This window comes from Moschus berezovskii, chromosome 9 (genome assembly GCF_049115385.1).
Source record: "Moschus berezovskii isolate FMDL1 chromosome 9, NW_MosBer_1.0, whole genome shotgun sequence".
Taxonomy (NCBI): Eukaryota; Metazoa; Chordata; class Mammalia; order Artiodactyla; family Moschidae; genus Moschus; species Moschus berezovskii.
In genome coordinates this window covers 35,266,301-35,286,363 of record NC_142468.1, presented here as the reverse complement: position 1 = coordinate 35,286,363, position 20,063 = coordinate 35,266,301, and the positions used below count along the sequence as shown (strand labels likewise).

At 45.4% G+C, this 20,063-nt stretch overlaps 1 protein-coding gene across 1 annotated transcript in view; it reads left to right on the top strand.

Moving 5' to 3' along the window:
• The first annotated feature begins 4,266 nt into the window (after nt 1-4,266).
• PELI2 (pellino E3 ubiquitin protein ligase family member 2) overlaps nt 4,267-20,063 on the top strand; it is a 205,064-nt gene continuing 189,267 nt past the window's right edge. Inside the window, exon 1 of the mRNA XM_055437392.2 lies at nt 4,267-4,678. Within this exon, the coding sequence (XP_055293367.1) occupies nt 4,602-4,678 (77 nt within the window). The 5' untranslated portion in view covers nt 4,267-4,601. The remainder of the gene's footprint in view (nt 4,679-20,063) is intronic.

Genomic DNA, 20,063 nt, shown 5'->3' with positions numbered 1-20,063 from the left:
CCATCTTTGCACAAAAATTTCCCTTGGTACCTCTAATTTTCTTGAAGAGATATCTAGTCTTTCTCATTCTATTGTTTTCCTCTATTTCCTTTCATTGATCACTGAGGAAGGCTTTCTTATCTCTCCTTGCTATTCTTTGGAACTCTGCATTCAAATGGGTATATCTTTCCTTTTCTCCTTTGCCTTTCGCTTCTTTTCATAGCTATTTGTAAGACCTCCCCAGATAGCCATTTTGCCTGTTTGCATTTCTTTTTCTTGGGGATGGTCTTGATCACTGCCTCCTGTGGACTCTAAAAGTTTTGTTGAGTGTAGATCTCATTAAAAAATTGGTAGATCCCAATTTTTTAAAAAAGTGAGTGTATCTCACACTAGTAATCAAAGAAATGCAAATAAAAATTATCACCTGTCATATTAGTGAGGGTTTAAAAATGCTAGTGAGGGTTCCCTGAGGCAGGCTCTCTCATTTACTGCTGGCTGCAGTATAACTTGGCAGGCATAATCATTTTGAAAAACGGTTTGGAAATATGCATCAAAGAGTCTTAAAAATGTTCATGCCCTTTGATGTAATAATTTTATTTGTAGGAAACTGTTCTCTTGCAGTAATAACTAATATAAATATGTTTATTATTTAGAAGACCAAAAGTTAGAAATCGTCCCAATGTTTCATAAGAGGAGGGAAGGGTAATAGATGCTGATACACATGACAAAACAACAAAAATGAAGTTTTAGTGACAAGAAAAAAACTGCTCATAATGTAATAATAAGTGGAAAAAAGGGGGGTAAACTGTGTGAGAGGTGACTATATACAGTATTATCACACTACGTAAAAACTTAAAAAAGGTGAAGGAAATACATAATAATGTTACCCAGGGTTGTTTCTGGGTAATTAGCCTATGGATAGTTTAAACAAAATAAGATAAAAAAATATCCCCTTTTTAATGCTTTCTGAACTTCTGACGAGGAGCTCAAGTTACTTTCCCAATTAGGAAAAAAAAAATGTATATATAAAATTTAAAAACAGAAATGTGATCTAAGTTTTCATGAAAAAATGATGTTTATCATAAATATATTTTTGAATGTATCTTCTTACTTTTTAGTCTTTGCAAACATAAACCTCTAAGGTAGAATGGAGAGTGACTAAAAATTAGACTATTCTAGAAATACTGGAAGTTATTGGATTGATTTTATTTAAGGTATGGTTAAGGCAAACATAAACTTCTTCAGTAAACCTTTCATTCTAACTTAAAAGAGATAGGTATAACTGAGGCGGGGGTAATGTAAGAGGAAGCTTAACATTTTTTGAGGTTAACATATGGCCTTAGGTAGCCCAAGAAGCAGAATCAGCTCCCTGTGGGACACTGTGGGTGGGTCATTCTCTTCAGGAGAGTGGTTTAGGAGAGACACAAATGGAATGGCAAGCAGGGAGGGAAGGGGTGGGGGTCTGCCCTGGCAGCCAGGTCAGTCAAGCCCACCCTGGCTTTCAGTGGGTTGGCAGATGGCACAGCCAGATTGTCCCACCAGCCCAGAGCTACTAACTAAAACAATTACATTCAGGAAGAGATAAATTCATGCTACAATCAGATTCCTAATGTTAGCAGGGAATGGTGAGGGTAATGCTCTAATCGGTTTAAGTTGTGAACAGAAAACTGTAACGAGGAGTAGACAGTGAAAGGTGCAAACTGGTTTTTATGGGGACACAAGCCACGGACACTGAAAAAAGTCAAGTTTATGCCCCACCGCTCTGTTCCCCTTGCAGTCTTGCCATTTGAGTCCACTTGAGAAATTTTTGTTTGTTTGTTTAACTTTCACTTATATAGTTTCTTTAAACCAGACAGAAACAAAATTGGGGAACTTGGGCCCAATCTAGAAAACAGACATGGTTTTGGTGGGTCTATGCTGTATTTAAAACCTAACAACAGAACTTGTATGAGTTGACTACAAAAGTTAAAAGGAGATTTGGCATAAAACACAGGATTTGCACTTTTAAAAGAAAGTCAAATTTAGCAACTTTAATAAGTAAACTCTTATTGTCACCTGGCAACAAGTAACTGGAGAAGAATGAGTGATGCCCCTCTGAGATGGCACCAATTTGCCACAGTGCTCACTTGGCTCTTTGGCTCATTTGGATTTCCATTCCTGATCCCTGTATGCATTCCTGAGGTTTTCCGGTGTATGATTCCCCAAACTGGTTTGCCAGCCCTGAGTTGCCTAGGATAAAAAGCCTCCACTGCTACAAAAACTAGATTCAAAGCAACATTTCCTTTAAGTAACTCTGATAAAGATAGACCTGATGCAGAACTTTAAACAAGCTCAAAGAAATGCAGGGAGAGCAGAAAGAGAGACGGCCTTCTGGAAGTCTGAGACGCTCTATGGGAAACTCTCCATTCTCACAGACAACTAGAACGGAGGTCCTGCAAAGACTGGGCACCCTATAGGAAACTCTCAGCCTCGTGTTTGAAGCTTAGTAGGAGGTTAATAACTGTTTGTTTCCATCTTCCTAAGAGCAGATGCAGAGCACAGCAAGGAGGAAATGGAGCCAGAACAGTGTAAAGCAACGCACAAAAGCACAGCATGCCAAGAGAGAAGGAGAGAGGGGGTAATTGTAGCCTAGAGAGCAGTAGCAGCAACAGAACAAGCCTAGAGAAGTTGGAATGACAAAGCCAGGTACTGTAATGACCGGGGACTTCATAACCGCAGCATGATTCTGAGAGAGCTTTGCTAGTCACACATCTATATGGTAAGTAGGAGCAGAGAGTAGATAGATGAAGACTACATTAATTAGGCAGAGAAATTCAGACAGAAATTCACACCAAGACACTAATGATGAGAAAGCATTCAGCCCTTTAGTGAAGGATTGTTGGTTAAAACTAGTAATACACACACACATGTGTGTTACAGAGGATATGTGAAATATGCAGGATAGATGTGTGCAGTTGAAGTAAAGAATTTTTATACTTAGGTGAAGTTGTTTAAAAATTTTTGTGTGTGTTTTATTTACCAATGGTGTGGCTTTAGTTACTTTGAAGCAATTTAATTCTAAAGCCCCAATTAAAAAAATTAGTCACTAACTGAAGTAAAATTTCCTGCAGATCATGTCACTGTAGCAATAACCCATCAGAGAATGTTAGACAAAAGGTACTGAACAGCGCAATGGAAGGTTATCCCAACTGTGATGAAATTTTTTTTTCCTAGTCCTTTACTTAGGGTCATAGCCAACCAGTCAGTGTTTATACATAGAGTTTGCAATATGTGTTTAAATATTTAACAATCTTGAGAGGCAGTGACTGACAATAATATGCAGTGTCCAGTATGAGTGTTTAATACTTGGTAAAACAAAATCCTGCATGATGAGAAACAGCAGTCAGTAAATCTATTACATGCTAAAATATTTCAAAGCCTAGTAACTATTTAGAAACTCATAAAAAAGCAAACATAATGTGTTGGCTAAATTATGATAATAAAGGAAACTTAATATTCACTAAAAAGTTTACTCAAATAATGTTCTTTTAAATTGCTTAGGGGATTGAGAGAAGGTATGGGAAAGAGGAGAGAGTATGGATTAAAAAAAAAAACACACAACTTTTTTTTAACCACGTGGAAGTCTGCTGACGACAGACTGGGTTGCTACATCCTGCACAATGGAGGGGTGCTCCAAGTGCCTTCAAAACTCCCTCTAACCCAGTGCGAATTGGCAAAGCCCTCCAAATTTCTAGACTTCTTCAAGCTTTAAAGGACTGGGTTTTGGAAGAGGAGGCTCCAGGTGCGCGTGTGGAACCCCTCCGAATGTGTGCGGGGAAAGCAAATGGTCCCATATCCGGAGAGCAGGTTCTTTATTTACAGCTAGCTAACCCGAGGAAACGAAGTTAGGCTTGGGAACCTAAACCGCCGTGCTTCCGGGGATCCTGCGCAGCCTTCGGCCGCTGGAGAACTCGGCGACCAGGACTGAGATCCCCGCGCTGTTAAGTTTGGGGAAGGAAGCGAGAGAGAGAGAGAGAGAGAAAAAAAAAAATAGAGCTGCTCCTTTAAGAACTTCCTTTCCCTTTTACTCTATGTTTACATAACACGGGGGCGAGCCGCCGCCGGGCCCGCGGGGGGCGGGGAGCGGACCTGGGCGGCCCCACGCGCCGGGGGCGGGTGCGCCGGGTGCGCGGAGGGCTGCGGGCGTCCCGCGGAGGGCGGGGCGGCTCCCACCTGCGCGCGCGCGGGCGGGGCGGCTCTGCGGTCCGGCCCCCGGCCCTCCCCCGGCCCTCCCCCGGCCCTCCCCCGCCCCTCCGCGGCCCGCTCGCTCGCGCCTTTCCTCCCTCCCGCGGGGCTTCGGCGGCGGCTGCGGCGCTTGGCGCGGTGGGTCTCCCTGCTGCCCGGTCCCATTTGTTGCCGAGTCCAGCTCGGAGCAGCCGCGGCGCGCGGAGCTCCAGAGAGCCCGGCAGGGCAGCCACGCAGCCACGACGGAGCAGCCGCGGGACTGGCCGCCCCGCGCCCCCTTCGCCGCCGTGCCTTTCCCCGGCGCGCTCACTCCCTTCTCGGGATGGGATTGTAGCGGCGGCGCGGACTCGGCGGGGATCGCGGCGGAGGCGGCGGCGGCGGCGGCCGAGCAGGGCTCCATGTTTTCCCCCGGCCAGGAGGAGCACTGCGCCCCCAATAAGGAGCCCGTGAAATACGGGGAGCTGGTGGTACTGGGGTGAGTCCGGGGATCCCCGACCAGGGGAGCCTGGGGGCGGGCAGCAAGCGCTCCGGGCTGGGTGGCCGCCACGCACCCACATCCCGGAGCAGGGCCATCGGGGTGGTTTGGGGGTTCTCTGGCCATCGGTCGGGCTCTTGGGCCGGTCGGAGCGTCTCGGAGAGCTGGGACGGCGGGAGTGGGGGTGGGATGCCCCTATCCGCGCGCGCGGGTCGCTGCGGCGGTTAAAGGGATGCGCTATCCGCGCCGCGGACGGTGGCGAGGGAAGAGGCAGAGCGCGGTCAGCCCGGGGCCAAGGCAGCGGCGGGGACTGGGGCGACCTCGGAGCCCCGCGGGGCGTAGCGTTCGGGGACCAAGTCCTCGGCAGTACCGCGGGGGCAGAGGCTAGACTTCCCCGCGTGCCCCGGGCCGGGTATCGGGGATAGGGACCAGGGTTGAAGCACAGCCGTCGTGGGCACCTCGCGGTGTCCGAGGTCTACCCCGCCACCTTGGCGAAACTGAGAGGCCCCCAGGGTCCCTCTGCTCCCCTTACTGTGAGCCCCGGGCCGGGAACTCCAGGCGCGGCACCCGCGGCTCGGCGCTGCGGGCAGTGGGATCCGAGCGAGGGGCGTCCGCGGGCAGCGCCTTGCATATTGTTATGGTGACCGCCGCGGCGGCCGCAGCCCGAGGGCAGTGAACTGTCTGCGACCCGGGCGGCCGGGCCGGCCCTCGGCTCTCTCCGCCGGGAGTGTCGTGGAGCGGGCAGGAAAGCCGCTGCGCCCGCCCGGGCTCCGGGGCGCGCGGGGCTGCCTCCTCTCTGTCCTTCGGTCCTGGGATTCGGCCTCGCAGATGTCCTCCCAACGGCGGGGAGCTCGCCAGCCTTGCCCGCCTCTGCTCCCTCTCGGCTTGTGAAAACCGCATTCTGAAGATAGTAATTATCTACAATCTTTAAACGGCAGCAATTAGAGACTTCATCTACTTCCTGAGTTTCCCTGTGACATTTCTATTGTTTACCCTTAATAAGCCTAGAGAGAGGCTTCGCTGCGATTAAAGCAGGATAAAGTGGGCAGTGAAAGGGGAGCAGAATGGGGTGGGGGAAGTGCGGTAAATTCGGGAGAAGCTGCAACTTGGGTTTAGCTTTGGAGGAGAAAAGAGAAAGGATTATTTTTTCCTTTGGATCTGTCACTCTCGGAAACGCGCGCTTTTGTCCTCCTCTCTTGAAAGACTTGTTTTCTGAACGTTACGGGTGCTGAAAGGTAGGCTTAGCACACATGTGAAGAGTCATGGGTATGGAAAAACTCAGGGCACTCTGAAAAATGTGTTTTGATAACTGAATACCCTAAAGTAACTGCCGACTTAAAGATAATTTTAAAGCGACGAATTTTTAAGAGAAGCTTCCAGACACAGCCCAGCTCAGAGTTGTCCAGTTTGGCGTACTTTGTAGCTACAGTGTTAGGTGGAGTATCATTGGAAAGCTCATTTACCTATTTGGAAGCTGTTTGCAGATAAGTATTTTTCTCACCTGCATCTAATTGCACCTAAAAGATAAACATCAAGATTCAGTGGAAGGAGGGAGGACTGGCAGGCAAAAAGCTAGAGTTTAGCTTGTCTTATGTAACCTCAGCCCAGCCTAATTTTGTGCAGTTCGGTTTTGTTTGTGTGGCTGGCTTCAAAGTATGTTTAACATTGTGAACCTGACACGAAAGATTAACTTAGGCCAGGACTTTATTTCATTATTTCCTTTTGAGGAAATAGTCCTTGAGATGTTTCATGAGAGCAGGGTGTGAGTGGGTCTGGAGAGGGTTTGTGTTCATAGCTGGAAGTGCAGGACAATCCAAAGCCCGGAAAAGGATTTTTACCCTGAATTGTCCTCCGATCAGGCTTATACTAAAGCAGGCTATGTAAATGCTTTGCCAGTTGCATGTGCTGTATTATTTACAAATGTTTTTCCAGGAGACACTTAGTATGATGGAATTAAATGTTAGTTGCTCAGTCTTGCCGGACTCTTTGCAACCCCGTGGACTGCCGCCCACCAAGCTCCTGTGTCCATGAGATTTTCCAGGCAAGGGATACTGGAGTGGGTTGCCATTTCCTTCTCCAGGGGATCTTCCCAACCCAGGGATCAAACCCAGGTCTCTTGCACTGCAGGCAGATTCTTTACCAACTGAGCTACAAGGGAAGTCCATGACGGAATTAGCACTTATGTTAATATTTTAGGCCACTCAGCAGTTTGTGTGCACCTACTGTGTGCCAGCACTGTTTAGGCGTGGGCGATCCAGAAGTGCACAGGGAGCTATTTCGCTGTAGTGTGGAGTGGCAGATATAAACAGAAGGGAACATGTAAACAAATGAATAATAAATGGCAGTTTCGGGCGCTGCCAAGTTCTCAGCAGTAATGGGTTAGCTTAGTAGACGTCTGCAATAGGCAGGTCTTGCCTTCTTTAGCTGGGAAGGCAGGGAAGGTTTCTCTGAGGAGTGAAAGGTGAGTTGAGACCAGGCTCTGAGATGATGCGAAGTTTGGTTTTTCAATACTTGAGAAGAATTGGGGCCATTTTCTATTTTTGAGAGTAGTTCTCTGACTCTCTAACAATATTGAACACACTGAAGAATGTGGGGCAATAGTGAAAAGGTAGGTCGACTCTAAGGCAGCCCTTATTAATTATTATCCTACCCTTAGCACCCTCCCTCTTAAATCACCAGTGACGATCAGATGAAAATTATTTTCAGTGTTGCATGTCTGTTCATCTATAACATAATGTCAGAATTTCTAGTAGATTTTTTTATTGATGAAATTAATCTTGAAATCTAAAAATGCCCCATGTTAGTAGTCATAAAAAGCTTTTTGCTTATAAAATACAGTGCATTTTTCATTAAAAAAAACTGTTGTGTGATTGCCCTTTTTTTCCTCTTCTAAATTTTGTAGTAAAATGTTGCTAAGAAATCCTAGAGTGCAGATTGAGGAGCTATATACGTATGTGTCTATATTCATATGCAAATACTTCTGTGTCTTTTCATGCATTACACAATGTTAAGAGAATCCAAGTTAGGATTTTAGTAGGGTCATCATTTTCTTAGCAGCTTGGTAGAATTTAATTTTTTCATGATTCCAGCCAGTGAATGCATCAGAGCCACAACTTTTTGCTGTGTCCATTATATAATGAAAGAGAAATGACTGTCTACCTGTCAGGTCTTTTTTGCTGTTCATTTTAAACCTGGATAAAATGTTAAATTTGGGAAAGTGCGTCAGGATTTGAGAGATAGTTCGATGTAGTTTGTTGGTAAGAGTGTGAACCAGCATTCGGGAGACCTGGACTGAATTTCCCCTTTCTTGCCCATTGGCTTTGTGGTAGTGGCTTAGTCCTTCACTCTCTGGCTTCCCAGTTGACCCAGTGGTAAAGAATCCACCTGCCAATGCAGGAGATGCTGCAGAGGCTGTTTGGGTCAGGAAGATCCCCTGGAGTAGGAAACCCGCTCCAGTATTCTTGCCTGGAAAGTTCCATGGACAGAGGAGCCTGGTGGGCTACAGTCCATGGGGTCAACAAAGAATCGGACATGGCTGAGTACATGCACCCAACCTTCACTTTCTTCCTGTTTCTTTAGCAGTCATGAAATAGGATTGGATTGGGTAGTTGTCAAGAACCTTTCCGGTTTATATTCTGTAATGTTGGTCTGTGGCTCAAATGTGGAAAACATAGTTAACATAATCTCAGTAATTCAGCATGCATTGATTTTGTGTATTCCTAATGAGATGGCTGGATGGCATCACCGACTCGATGGACATGAGTTTGAGTGAACTCCGGGAGTTGGTGATGGACAGGGAGGCCTGGCGTGTTGTGATTCATGGGGTCGCAAAGAGTCGCACACGACTGAGAGACTGAACTGAACTGAATCGAAGGTGGTGGTGCTAGAATTTGATTGGGTACTGTGGCTTAATAGTGGAAAAGATTGATGCTGTGATTACTTTTTTGGAAGTTGGTATGTGCAAAATAGGCATTTTTTAAAGTTGTTATGGTATACATATATCTGACACATTGGTGTTAGATTGTACATGAGGGTGTTCAATATTTGATAAAACTTTCTGTTCCAGGTTTTAGGAGGGCAGTGATGTTTCAAAATTAAGCTCAGTAGGCTAAAATAACCAATACAGGGAAGAGATAATCTGATGATGAAATTTTAGAACTGAAAGGGCCCTAAGAGGCCATGGTACATACTTCACTCTTTAATTTTACTGATGAGGAACGTGAGACTCCCAGAAGGAAGGAGGTTTGTTCAGTTCATAGTTGAGCTGGATCACTGCACTGCCAGGTCACAGTTTCCCCACTTCAGGGCAGATTCCAGCAGTACTATCAGTTCCCCAAAGCTTCAGGTTTTTTATAACTTGCATGAGGGAAGCTGAATCTCTTTCTGGATTCAATTTGAAGCATGCAGCTCTTGCTGACTAATGGCCCATCATGATTTTTGGAAACATATTGCTTTACTCTTAGTTCCCCTCACCTCACTGCTGAATGGATAATACCTTTTGCAAAGCTTTCTTTTTCATTTGATGCTTCACTAAATGTATTTTTATTGGATCTCTCAGCCAAAGGTTTTTGACCTAGAGTTCACAGATGGAATCCAGGGAGCCCTTGAACTGGGATGGCGGGAAAATATATCTTTGCTTTTACTGGATTCAAACTTAGATTTAATATTTTACTCCATTATGTGTATAGGCAACAAATAGACCTGCTGCTGGATTTGCTATTTAATGCATTAATCCAGAAATGCATACATTAGTATCACAACTTATCTTTGATAACCAAGTATGATTGACTTCATTTTTAAGCCTTTGTATTGTATTTTATACATGTAAAATTATTTTTCTGCAAAGGGCTCAGTATACTTTAAAGCCTGCCAGGAGGATCCTTTGCACAAAAAAAGGTTAAGAATTTCTGCAGATATGACTCAAAAATAACATGTTGTAGTTGAAACTGTTCAAGATCTACAAAAGGCTGAAGATCGGGGGTACGTGTGGTTTTCCCTTTGGATTGTGCAGCATTTTATCGGGTAGGACAGAGAGGGCTGTTGCTGGGAGAGTTTATGGTCTTTATTTTTTGAAACAAGCAGCTCCAATTTCTAGATGCCAGTTTTGTCTTAACCTTGGCACTGTGCCTTGTCCCCTCCCCTTGGTAGAAATAAGAAACCTTAAAATATATCCTAAGACTTTTCCTTTTCTTGTCCTCCTCTCTAATTTGGGCCCAAACATCAAACGCTAGTATCCTTTATAGACTGAAAGGTCTTTGAACTTAGAAACAAAGCAAAACAAAACAAAATCTTTGCTGTCTCTCAGCATTTGGGGTGATCTGAAGAGCACAGATCTGTTTGTGTGGATGGCGTGTCTACTTCTGTAGGCTATAAAGGGTTGTGATGCGACTGGCTTTGGGTTGCTATATTTTCCTTTACTAACTTTAGCCTTGTTTGGAGCGTGTGGCTGTCTGTGTGGTTTCTTGTCTGGGTCTCTCAGATTTATTTGTTTCTCTCTTTAACACACCAAGTCTGAAACCTTCATTAGGACTTTTCATTTTCAGTTATATTTCATCAGGTGATCCATATTTGGGGATGCTTTAGGTAAACAAAAGCAAAACCAGCTTGCCTCAGGTTTTAGTAACTTTGCATGTGTGCATGCTAAGTCACTTCAGTCCTGTCTGACTCTGTGTGACACTATGGACTGTACCCCACCAGGCTCCTCTGTCTGTGAGATTCTCCAGGCAAGAATACTGAAGTGGGTTGCCATGCCCTTTTCCAGGGAATCTTCCCGACCCAGGGATCAAACCCATGTCTCTTAAGTCTCCTGCATTGGCAGTTGGATTCTTTACCAGTAGCGTCACCTGGGAAGCCCTCCAGCAGCTTTACCAAAACATATTGGTAAAATTGGCAAAAGGACGAAACATGTATACAGAAAAGACCAAAAAAACCGAAAACATGCCAGTTGCTATATTTGAAGGAGACCACCCTTGTCATGTTGAGGCAGTGGTTTTGTGTCTGCTATGCAGGAATCAGCAAGATGGAGACATGGATTGGCTTTGGAACAGAGACAGTAACCCTTGATGGAGCTTGTTGATATGGGAGTAAACTAACTGAACCCGAATTTCTAACATCATCTGATTTAACTAAGGGTTTCTCCTAGGATGAGCAGAATCTATTTTATAAGGAGAAAATGGAAGGTAAGAATGATTCTGTTAACGGCTCTTATTGATCTTACTGTTACCTTCATCTTCTGGAAAATAAAAATAAGGAGAGGAAAAAGTGCTTCATAGTTCTTTGCTTTGTCTAAATCAGCTGGTTCTCAACCACTGTCTCAGCCACCTTACATATGATGATCAGTTTTGAGGTATGTGGCCAGTAATTTATGACATGTAATAAAGTGTGGATCTTTCAAATGATTCCAAGATGTCTCGGTAATAATGTGACTTTACCCACTTGCATTCTGCTGTGTTCTGCCAAGTGGGAGAGAAAGGGGTGGGGTTACATCAGGCAAGCCAGAAATTTATTCATTCAACAAATATTTAATGGGATTGTACTCTTCCAGACACGGGGGATATAGCTAGGCAAGGCAGACATGTGAATTACTGTCTTATTCTTGTCACAATCCTTTAGGGAATGGCTATTACAAATATTCAGTTCATTTATTTATTCCACCAATATTTGAGCATCTGCTACACATCGGATTCTGTCCTTGGCACTAAGGGATGCAGTGAACAAGACAGGTATCATCTCTGCTGCCATGGAGCCTACATAGAAAGCAGTTTAGAGCATAGGCTGTGGCGGGGGAACACGATGGGTCACCTAACCCTTTGCCGGGACAAGAAGAGGTGGGGGTTAGAGGGAACAATTGCTCTAGGAGGACAGCCCACAGTATTCTAAGATCCAAAGATGAGCACACATGCTCCTTTGAGGAATGGAGAAAAGTCCCAAATGGCTGGAAGAGAGTGGTTGAAATGAATCATGTGGGCCAGGAGGGTGGGAGGGCAAGCCCGGCAGGATTTGGGACTTTATCCTACGGGCCTGGGAGACTGTAGCTGAACTGTCAGCTCGGAAACTGGTAGCAGAGAAAGCACTTCTGCAGCGGGGGTGGAAGGAGAAGCTCAGGCCAAGAGGCGTGTGGGAACCAGGATCTGATTCTTGTCCCTCAAGACGTCCAGTCACACCACTGTCCTGGGTTGTGAGTGGGCTGCCACTCGTTCACTGACTCAGAAATACTGACCAAGGAGCAGCACTGCCCTGGGCACTGGGCAGTAAGAGTGAGGTAGACAGCCCTGCAGGGAACTCACCTTTCACTGCAAGAGGTGGGCGGTGCAGACAAGCCAGCACCTTGGTAGATACAACTTTAATTCAGAGAGGGCCCCGGGAAATCTGACGCAGGACACGGGGCAAGAGAGTGCTTGGGTGGCAGGACAGGGGGGACTAGTTGGGTCAAGTGCAAAGGATAAGGTAGTCGGGCCCTGGAAGATAAAAAAGTCAGGGGAAACATTTCTCAGAAAGTACCTCTGTATCCTCTGAGAGCTCCCACCTTTTTCCAGTTTTTTATTTACTTTCAATCCTGTCTAAGCCACACTGGGTGGGTTCCACTCTTAGGGGGCCAAAGAATTCTGAATAGTCTATCAGTGTCATATGCTTAGGGTAGTAATTGCATTCTCTAGGGCTCCTTGAGACGATTTGCTCTTCCCTCCTAGAGGACAGGGTTCCCCCTTAGGGTAGGGGGTACACCTTTTCAGTTGCACAGAAGGTGGGATTTCTTCGGCACACTGCAGCGCCCTGCTCAACTCAGCCTCATCTCTGGGGCTCAGGGACTATTTCCTCGCTTGGGGAGGAATGCGGATTCCCGAACACAGCTGCAGTTTGGTAAACAGCCCTCCCCACCCGAAGGGCCCAAGTTAAAGGCTCCCTGCGATACTAAACATGTACTTTACTGACATCAGATACTCCTGTTTCAACTTTTGTTTGTTTTTCTTTTTGTCAGTCACCTACCAGTCATTTTGTCACCTGCAGAACGTTCTGCCTGGAAGGGAAGCAGGCCATCTGTTCCCATTCCCCAGCTGCTGGAGCTGCACTGCGGTGCACGGGGTGGTGCCGAAAGGCTGCGGTCATTAGTGCAGGCTAACGATGGCTGGGGCGCAAGCCTCCTCCTGGATAGCAGACCTAATAAGTATGCATTGGGGGTATTTCAGCAGCAGATTTAAGACTACTGCAAGTCATTCTTGATTGAGGTTTTATGTCCAGCCGTCTGCATAATGCTTGTCACTTGCAAGCACTTAACTCCATTCATACCCTGCTTTTTTGCTCTGTGTTTAGGATAAGAATCTCTAGCCTTGTGCTTCTATTCTAATTAGTACTGGTTTAGCAGAATCCAACCCAAGCACGCAGTTGTGTGTTTGCCTTCCAGGCTGTTGGTATGGAATGGCTGTTTACTATTACCAAGCACCTTCTAGGCGCCTTCAAAGCCCGCCTCTCCCCGCCCCCGCCCCCCTTCAGCCTGTACCTGGCTTTCTTGTGCCTCCTGCTGCAGGGTTGTGGGGCCTCTATCTATCTTCAGAACTTGTGATGGGTGAGCACGGAGGGGTTTCTGGAGCGCTTGATTGATGAACTGATTACCTTGAGGAAATCCGGCCCTTTTTGCGCAAGGACCACAAACACAAAGAAGTGTGCTTCTTGCCAGACCCCCAGAAATTTACAGACTGGGTCCTTGCTGTGGTACGTGAGACTGCATTAGAGTTTGGGTGCTTTTATTATAACATGCTCTTGGATAGAATGCAGAATGGAATCTGTCCTTTTGCTCCATAGCTGTTTGTCTAAGGTATGCAGGAGAGCTACTGGAGAGAACAGAGGACTGTACTGTGTGTGTCAGCAGAGTATGCTTCTCAACGGGATTTTTGCATTCTTGAACTATTTCCACATAATAAGCATTTGGTTGTTTGACTCTGTAAACCATTCAGGGAAAGAACTGTATCTAAAGGTCGTGTGTTGTGGTAGACATTACCCGACTTTCCCAGTGGGACTTGCAACCAGTTGGAGATCAGATAAGGGAACTTGGGGTTTTAACTTAGACCCATGTTTTTCCCCAAGCATCTTCAAATCAGGCCTGCGTGCTGTGACTCCCCTCCCCCTACATCTGGGCTTGTTTTGTGATTTGCTCTGAGCCATCTTTGTGATGGAGGTCTGTGGCTTTTGGATGCTGCTTTAAGGGGTGTTGTAGCTTCCGTTTTTGTTCTCTATACTAATCTGCCAGGCTGCTATATAACAAAACACCATAGGCTGGGTGGCTTAAACAGCAGAAACTTGCTCATAGTTTTGCAAGCTGGAAGTCCGAGATAAGGTGTCAGCAGGTTGGGTTTCTCCTGAGGCCTCCCTCCTTGACTTGCAGATGGCTGTCTCTTGCTGTGTCCTCGTGTGGCTTTTTCTTGCGTGGGTACCCATCCTTGGTGGCCTTGCCCCTCATATAAGGACACCAGTCATATTGGATTCAGTTCAGTTCAGTCGCTCAGTCGTGTCCGACTCTCTGTGACCCCATGAATCACAGCACGCCAGGCCTCCCTGTCCATCACCAACTCCCGGAGTTCACTCAAACTCATGTTCACAGAGTCGGTGATGCCATCCAGCCATCTCATTCTCGGTCGTCCCCTTCTCCTCCCGCCCCCAACCTTTCCCAGCATCAGGGTCTTTTCCAGTGAGTCAACTCGTCGCATGAGGTGGCCAAAGTATTGGAGTTTCAGCTTTAGCATCAGTCCTTCCAATGAACACCCAGGATCGATCTCCCTTAGAATGGACTGGTTGGATCTCCTTGCGGTCCAAGGGACTCTCAAGAGTCTTCTCCAACACCACAGTTCAAAAGCATCAATTCTTCGGCGATCAGCTTTCTTCACAGTCCAACTCTCACATCCATACATGACCAGGGCCCACTTATGTGACCTAACTTAACCTTGATTTTAATCTCTTTAAAGGGGCTTCCCCAGTGCCTCAGTGGTAAAAAATCTGCCTGCAATGCAGGAGACATGGGTTCGATCCCTGGGTTGGGAAGATCCCCTGGAGAAAGGCATGGCAACCCATTGCAATATTCTTGCCCAGAGAATCCCATGGACAGCAGAGTCTGGTGGACTCCAGTCCAGGGTCACAAAAAGCTGGACATGACTGAAGCAACTTAGCACGCATGCACACACCTCTTTAAAGACCTTGTCTCCAAATACATTCACATTCTGAAGTATATTGAGGGTGAGGACTTCAACATATAAATTCAGTCTACAGCACCTTCTTAGAAGGTAGTTGCCATGTAAAAGAAGTCTTGACTGCCCTGCTGGAGAGGGTGGCCCTGGCAGGATTACAAAAGGAGAGAGGCCTGGCCAGCCCCCAGCCACTCCAACCACTCTGCTGAGGCAACTGACCTTGCGTAAAACCATCTTGGCTCCTTGGGTCCGTCAAGCTGCCCAGGCCACACCATGTGGAGCAAAGATGAGCAGTTTCCTTCTCATTCTGCCAAATCAGTGAGAGTTCCAAGTGCTGGTTGTCCTTGGAAGCTGTTGTGTTTGGGGGTGGTTTGTTACACAGCAGTAGACAACTGAACCACCACAGTATTAACACTGGTGCATGATTCCGTTGTCACATCTGACAGGCTAATGGGAATTAATTCACTGAGTTTTTGTTTCCTTCAGGTTATTGATTATTTTAATAAGCACAATTTCAGCCTTTTAGATGAGTTATTCCAAACATTAAGTACCGTATGGCCTGAAAAGCTTAGCTAACAAAAGCATTTGTGGAATAAGTTTATTATGTGTAAATCATCTGTGAGTCTCTCTGCGTTCATTAATCCCCATAATCAATATTATCTCCTGAAATTCTTTGAGAGCAGGCAGTTGAAGAATGACCCAGCAGAGCTGAAAACCACGCTTCTGGAAGATTGGAGCGTAAACAGCTTTAACCCCAGGACAGCTAGTGGATGATGGACTTTCAGGCTTTTAAATTTTAAAGGCCACCCAAATGAAATAACAGAACTAACAGAGATTTGTGGAGGTGGGGAGGTCATCTATACTAGCATCCTACAGGTACAGGGCAATGAAGAGCTTATCTGTATGAGTTGTACCTGGGACTGTCAGTGGTACGAAGGAAGTGTCGTTCCTGGGTCTCATTTTCCCCATGGGTTGTGTGCTGGTTTGGGGGCAAGCAACGTCAGAAGGTGGCCTGGCATGGCGCAGTGTGGGCTGGGCTAGTGTTCTCCCTTCAGAAGCAGACAGTGTGGCAGCTGAGCTGCCAGTCATGAACACAGTCCTCGGGATGGAGAGAAAGAGCTTCAGGCACAGTGTCTGCAAGTCTGTGTCTTCCGAGTGAGCAAGCAGCTTGACATAGAAAGAGAGAAAAGGGTTCCGATAGGCGCTGAAATGAACGGAATATCTTAAAATTCCCCCGAATTGTTTAAAAAGTTTTAACATTTGTCGTTTGTAATCAGAAGTACTGATACACATCAAATGAAAACTGCATTTAAAATTTATCAACTAAGTGTAAAAGAAATTTAAATGAAGGCCCAAATGGTGTACTTTGTAGCTTTTATAATTTTGTAGATTGTAACGCTTAAAACAACACTAAAGGGACTTCCCTAATTGTCCAGTGGTTAAAGATCTGCCCCATGTAGGGGACATGGGTTCAATCCCTGGTAGGGGAACTAAGATCCCATATACGGCCAAGCAACTAACCCCAAGCACCACAACTAGAGAATCTGCGGACTGTAACGAAAGAGTTCGCACGAAGCAAGGAAGACCCCTAATGCCGCAGCTCAGACCTGACGCGGCCAAATAAATAAATACTAAAAAAACAAAAACTATACTAAAACTACACTAAAACCTATACAAATGTATAGGTAGATATATTTTATTGCACATGTATGGATATATTGAGTTAAATGTGGAATTCACTGTACATACTAGAAACTGGGCAGTATCTAAGCGTATGCAGTAAACATTACCACTCAGCTTGTGTGAGGTGATGCTGTTATGGTTGCTGTTTTGGCGATGCTGATGATCTAACGTTTAGGAACCCACATAAGGAAATGCCCTCCAGGGGCCTACAATCTAAGGGCAAGACAAATAACTAAGCAACAAACTATACGTGGTGTTGAAGAGAGACGGATGGAGGGAGCCGTTATTTCAGGTGTGCTGCGTGCCAGATTCTTTTGTGTTTTTCTTAATCGGTCCCAGGAGTTAGATTGCATGATGTGGAAAGTGAGGCTTCTGTTCAGGGAACTCACCTTATCAGTGAGGGCATGATTGGAAGGCAGGTTTGTATTTCTGTGAAGCCTGATTCTCTCCACAGGGTGAAGATTAAAGGCATGTGAATTGCTGGGAAACTGGGGAAAAAATCCTGGAAAAGGCAGCCTTTGAATAGAGTTTTGAAAGTTGGCCTGGATTTTTATAAAGCAGTAATTAATAGTAATGGTGTGGGGTTTAGGAACCTTGAAGGATTTGGCTGGAGATTGAAGTCTCTGGGGAAGGAGATAGAATTGGAGTATCATCAGTTGGTTGGCATCTTCTCATGCTGGGGATACAGGGGGTGATAACAGAGTGGTCCCTGCCTTCTTGGAGCTTATTGTCCATCAGGAAAGAGGGACTTTAAGCAGATTAAGCCTGGGCAGGTGAAATCTTTCTTCTTTTGCTATTGTCTGTGATGACTTAGGCTTACATTTGTATTTTGTTTCCAGCTTGGGAAGGGGGCTTCAAGCCCTTCTCCTCCCTGCATTTGCCTGGATTCTCACATCCCTGTGTACTGATTTTTTTTCCTTTTCTGCCTCTTGATCTTCCTGTTCATATTAATTAAGGGGAAGACCCTCCCCACTCCCTCCATTGCCTTCCTGATGGTCCTCAGTACAACTTGTTACAGCAGCAGCACTGGTTTAGCTAATCTGAAAAGCACAGGGCCAACAGTAGGCCAGGAAAGGTGTGGTGCCTTTTAATTGCTTATTCTAAGTGTGTTAACTTAGATCAGATGCCAATTAAGACTTTGATGACACTGTTGACTTAGACCCTTCTGGAAGCTGGTGTGGCTTTATGCTGTTCAGTTTCAACCTTCCTGTGAGGGCAGTTAAGCCTTTTCCGTTACAGATGTGAGGTGCACATGACCCAGGATTTCTAAAAAAATATCCTTAACAAATAGACATCCTAAGATATCATGTGGTAAAATACTGAAGGACAAATATAGCCTTTGGTAAGCAATGTTAGATGTTGTATGGGTGAAAAGCAGAGACTTGGACGCTCTGCAGGGAAGTAATTAAATCAGGAGGTTCTGATAATGCAATAAACTACACAAGGGCGAAACTTGAGTGGTTTACACACTGGAATGCCCTTCGATTGAATTATTGTCTTATAATAGTTGTCTGCCCGTGTACTACTGTTTTAAATATTAAATAGCACAACTCATGTTTTCCCCAGAGGGGAGAGAAAAGACACAAATGTGCATCACCTCAATAATTTGCGTGCCATCCTTCTACCCACCATCTTCACCTCCCATGACTGTCAAAGCACCTGTTTTGGGTTTACTAGTTGAGAAATCCTGTCCCTGATGATTAAGCATACAGCCTCCATGCTGGATAAGAAATAGCACTGCTCCTCTAAGTATGCTGGGAAAGTTCAGCCAGGGTGGTGAGTCTGCTGGCTTTTTTTTTAGCTCCGAGGGTCCCTCTGGAGGAGGAGAAGTTCTCCCCTTCACCCTGTCTTCAGGGGCGGCTGGGTGGAGTGGCTTTTCTTTCTATAGGGAGCATGGCGGTCCCAACAGGGCTTTCGCTTTCCTGCCGTCTCTCAGCTGCTGTACCATCTACTGACCGCAGGAGGCAGCACTCCAGGTCCCTTGCACAGTGTGAGATGCCTGTTACGGAGCCCCAGTCCCTGCCGCCAGCCAGGTGCTGAGTTTCCTGGGCCCTCAGAGGAGGTGATGTCACCACCCTTGGAGAAATGGGGAAGCAGATATGCCTGGAGATTGAGCTTCACCTAGGATCCTGCACAGTTATTAACAGTAAAGGATTGGAAGCTCAGGAATTTGAATCTGGGCCTCAGATTCTAAGGCTTGCCCATATTGGGCTTCTCAAAGCCTGTACATCTTAAGGCATTATTGGTGATACCTTTTGTTTACGATCTGAAGGCTGGAATGCTTCACGTTTGGCATTAGATTCTGAAGTTGTGATTATGACAGTAGAAAGGTGGGCGATTCCCCTCTGGACCAGCCAGGCTGGGGTACACAGTGGTATGGGCGACAGCTCCGCGGGGAGCCGGCCCCTCCTCACAGTGTGACGGCTTGTCCTCTTACACTTCCCTTTATGTTCCTCTCCTTCAGGGCCGTGAAAGGGTCAGAGGATGCCTGCCCCTGTTTTTCCTGTTTCCTCTGTTCAGATTAGATTCAAACAATAGAGCTTGCACTCCCTCAGGAGAAGGGTTCTCCCTTGGCCCTTTACTCTCAGCTGAAATGCATCTTTCTCTGATCTAATTGGGTTTTTAAAAAATCCACTTGACTACTCACTGTGTTAGTTACCGTAAATCACGTCCTCTTCAATTTTGCTTGTGTACTTGTCTCACCCCAATTTCTCCCAGGGTTAAACCAGTTTTAAGTTTGTGTCCGATTCTTGTAACTTTTAGAGGTTAACACTAATCATTAATACTAATCTTGTAGCTTTTCTCCACTGATAAATTTTGTAAATGGTTTTTTTTTTTTTTTTGAGGCAGACCATTTATATTCGGGTCATATGGAATTAATTTTAAAAAGCTGCATGTTGAAAAGGTGTATAAAGAATACTAATGACAGTTTTGGAAGAAGGGAGACAAATCATCCATAATGCTAATGTTATTTTCACTTTTTGCACATTCACTTGTAATATTGTCTCTGCACAAAACTATTTTATCTACTTCATTTTATACATGGTTTATGGGCTGTTTTTTGAAGTGTTAGTTAACTGACCCTGATTTTAAGAGAATTTAATATTAAAAAGACATGTAAAGTAAGCCAAATGTATATACATTTTTAAAAACAGTATATATTGATTAATAGATTATCTAACACAAATTCTGCTTTTGTTTTTTTGAGGGGGGTTTGCATAATCAGAATTCCCATGTGTTTTCTAAGGTCTCTGTTCTAACAGGATATGTGGGAGGAAGAGAATTATTCAGGGTTATTCTAGCCACTGTTTGAAGACGTTAAAAGATCTCTGAAAGGTTAGTGTGTATGCTAAAGGCATGATTTCTGAAAATACGTGTTTTAGGTACTTAGAGAAAAGGACCCTTTGAAGAATACTGAATTCTACACAAGACATATCCAGTCAAGCCCAAGATAACATCCTTCCTTGCCCTTGGGGCCTACTTTCTGAGCCCCGTTTTGCCCCCCATTATGTGTTCATGGAGAAGGAAAT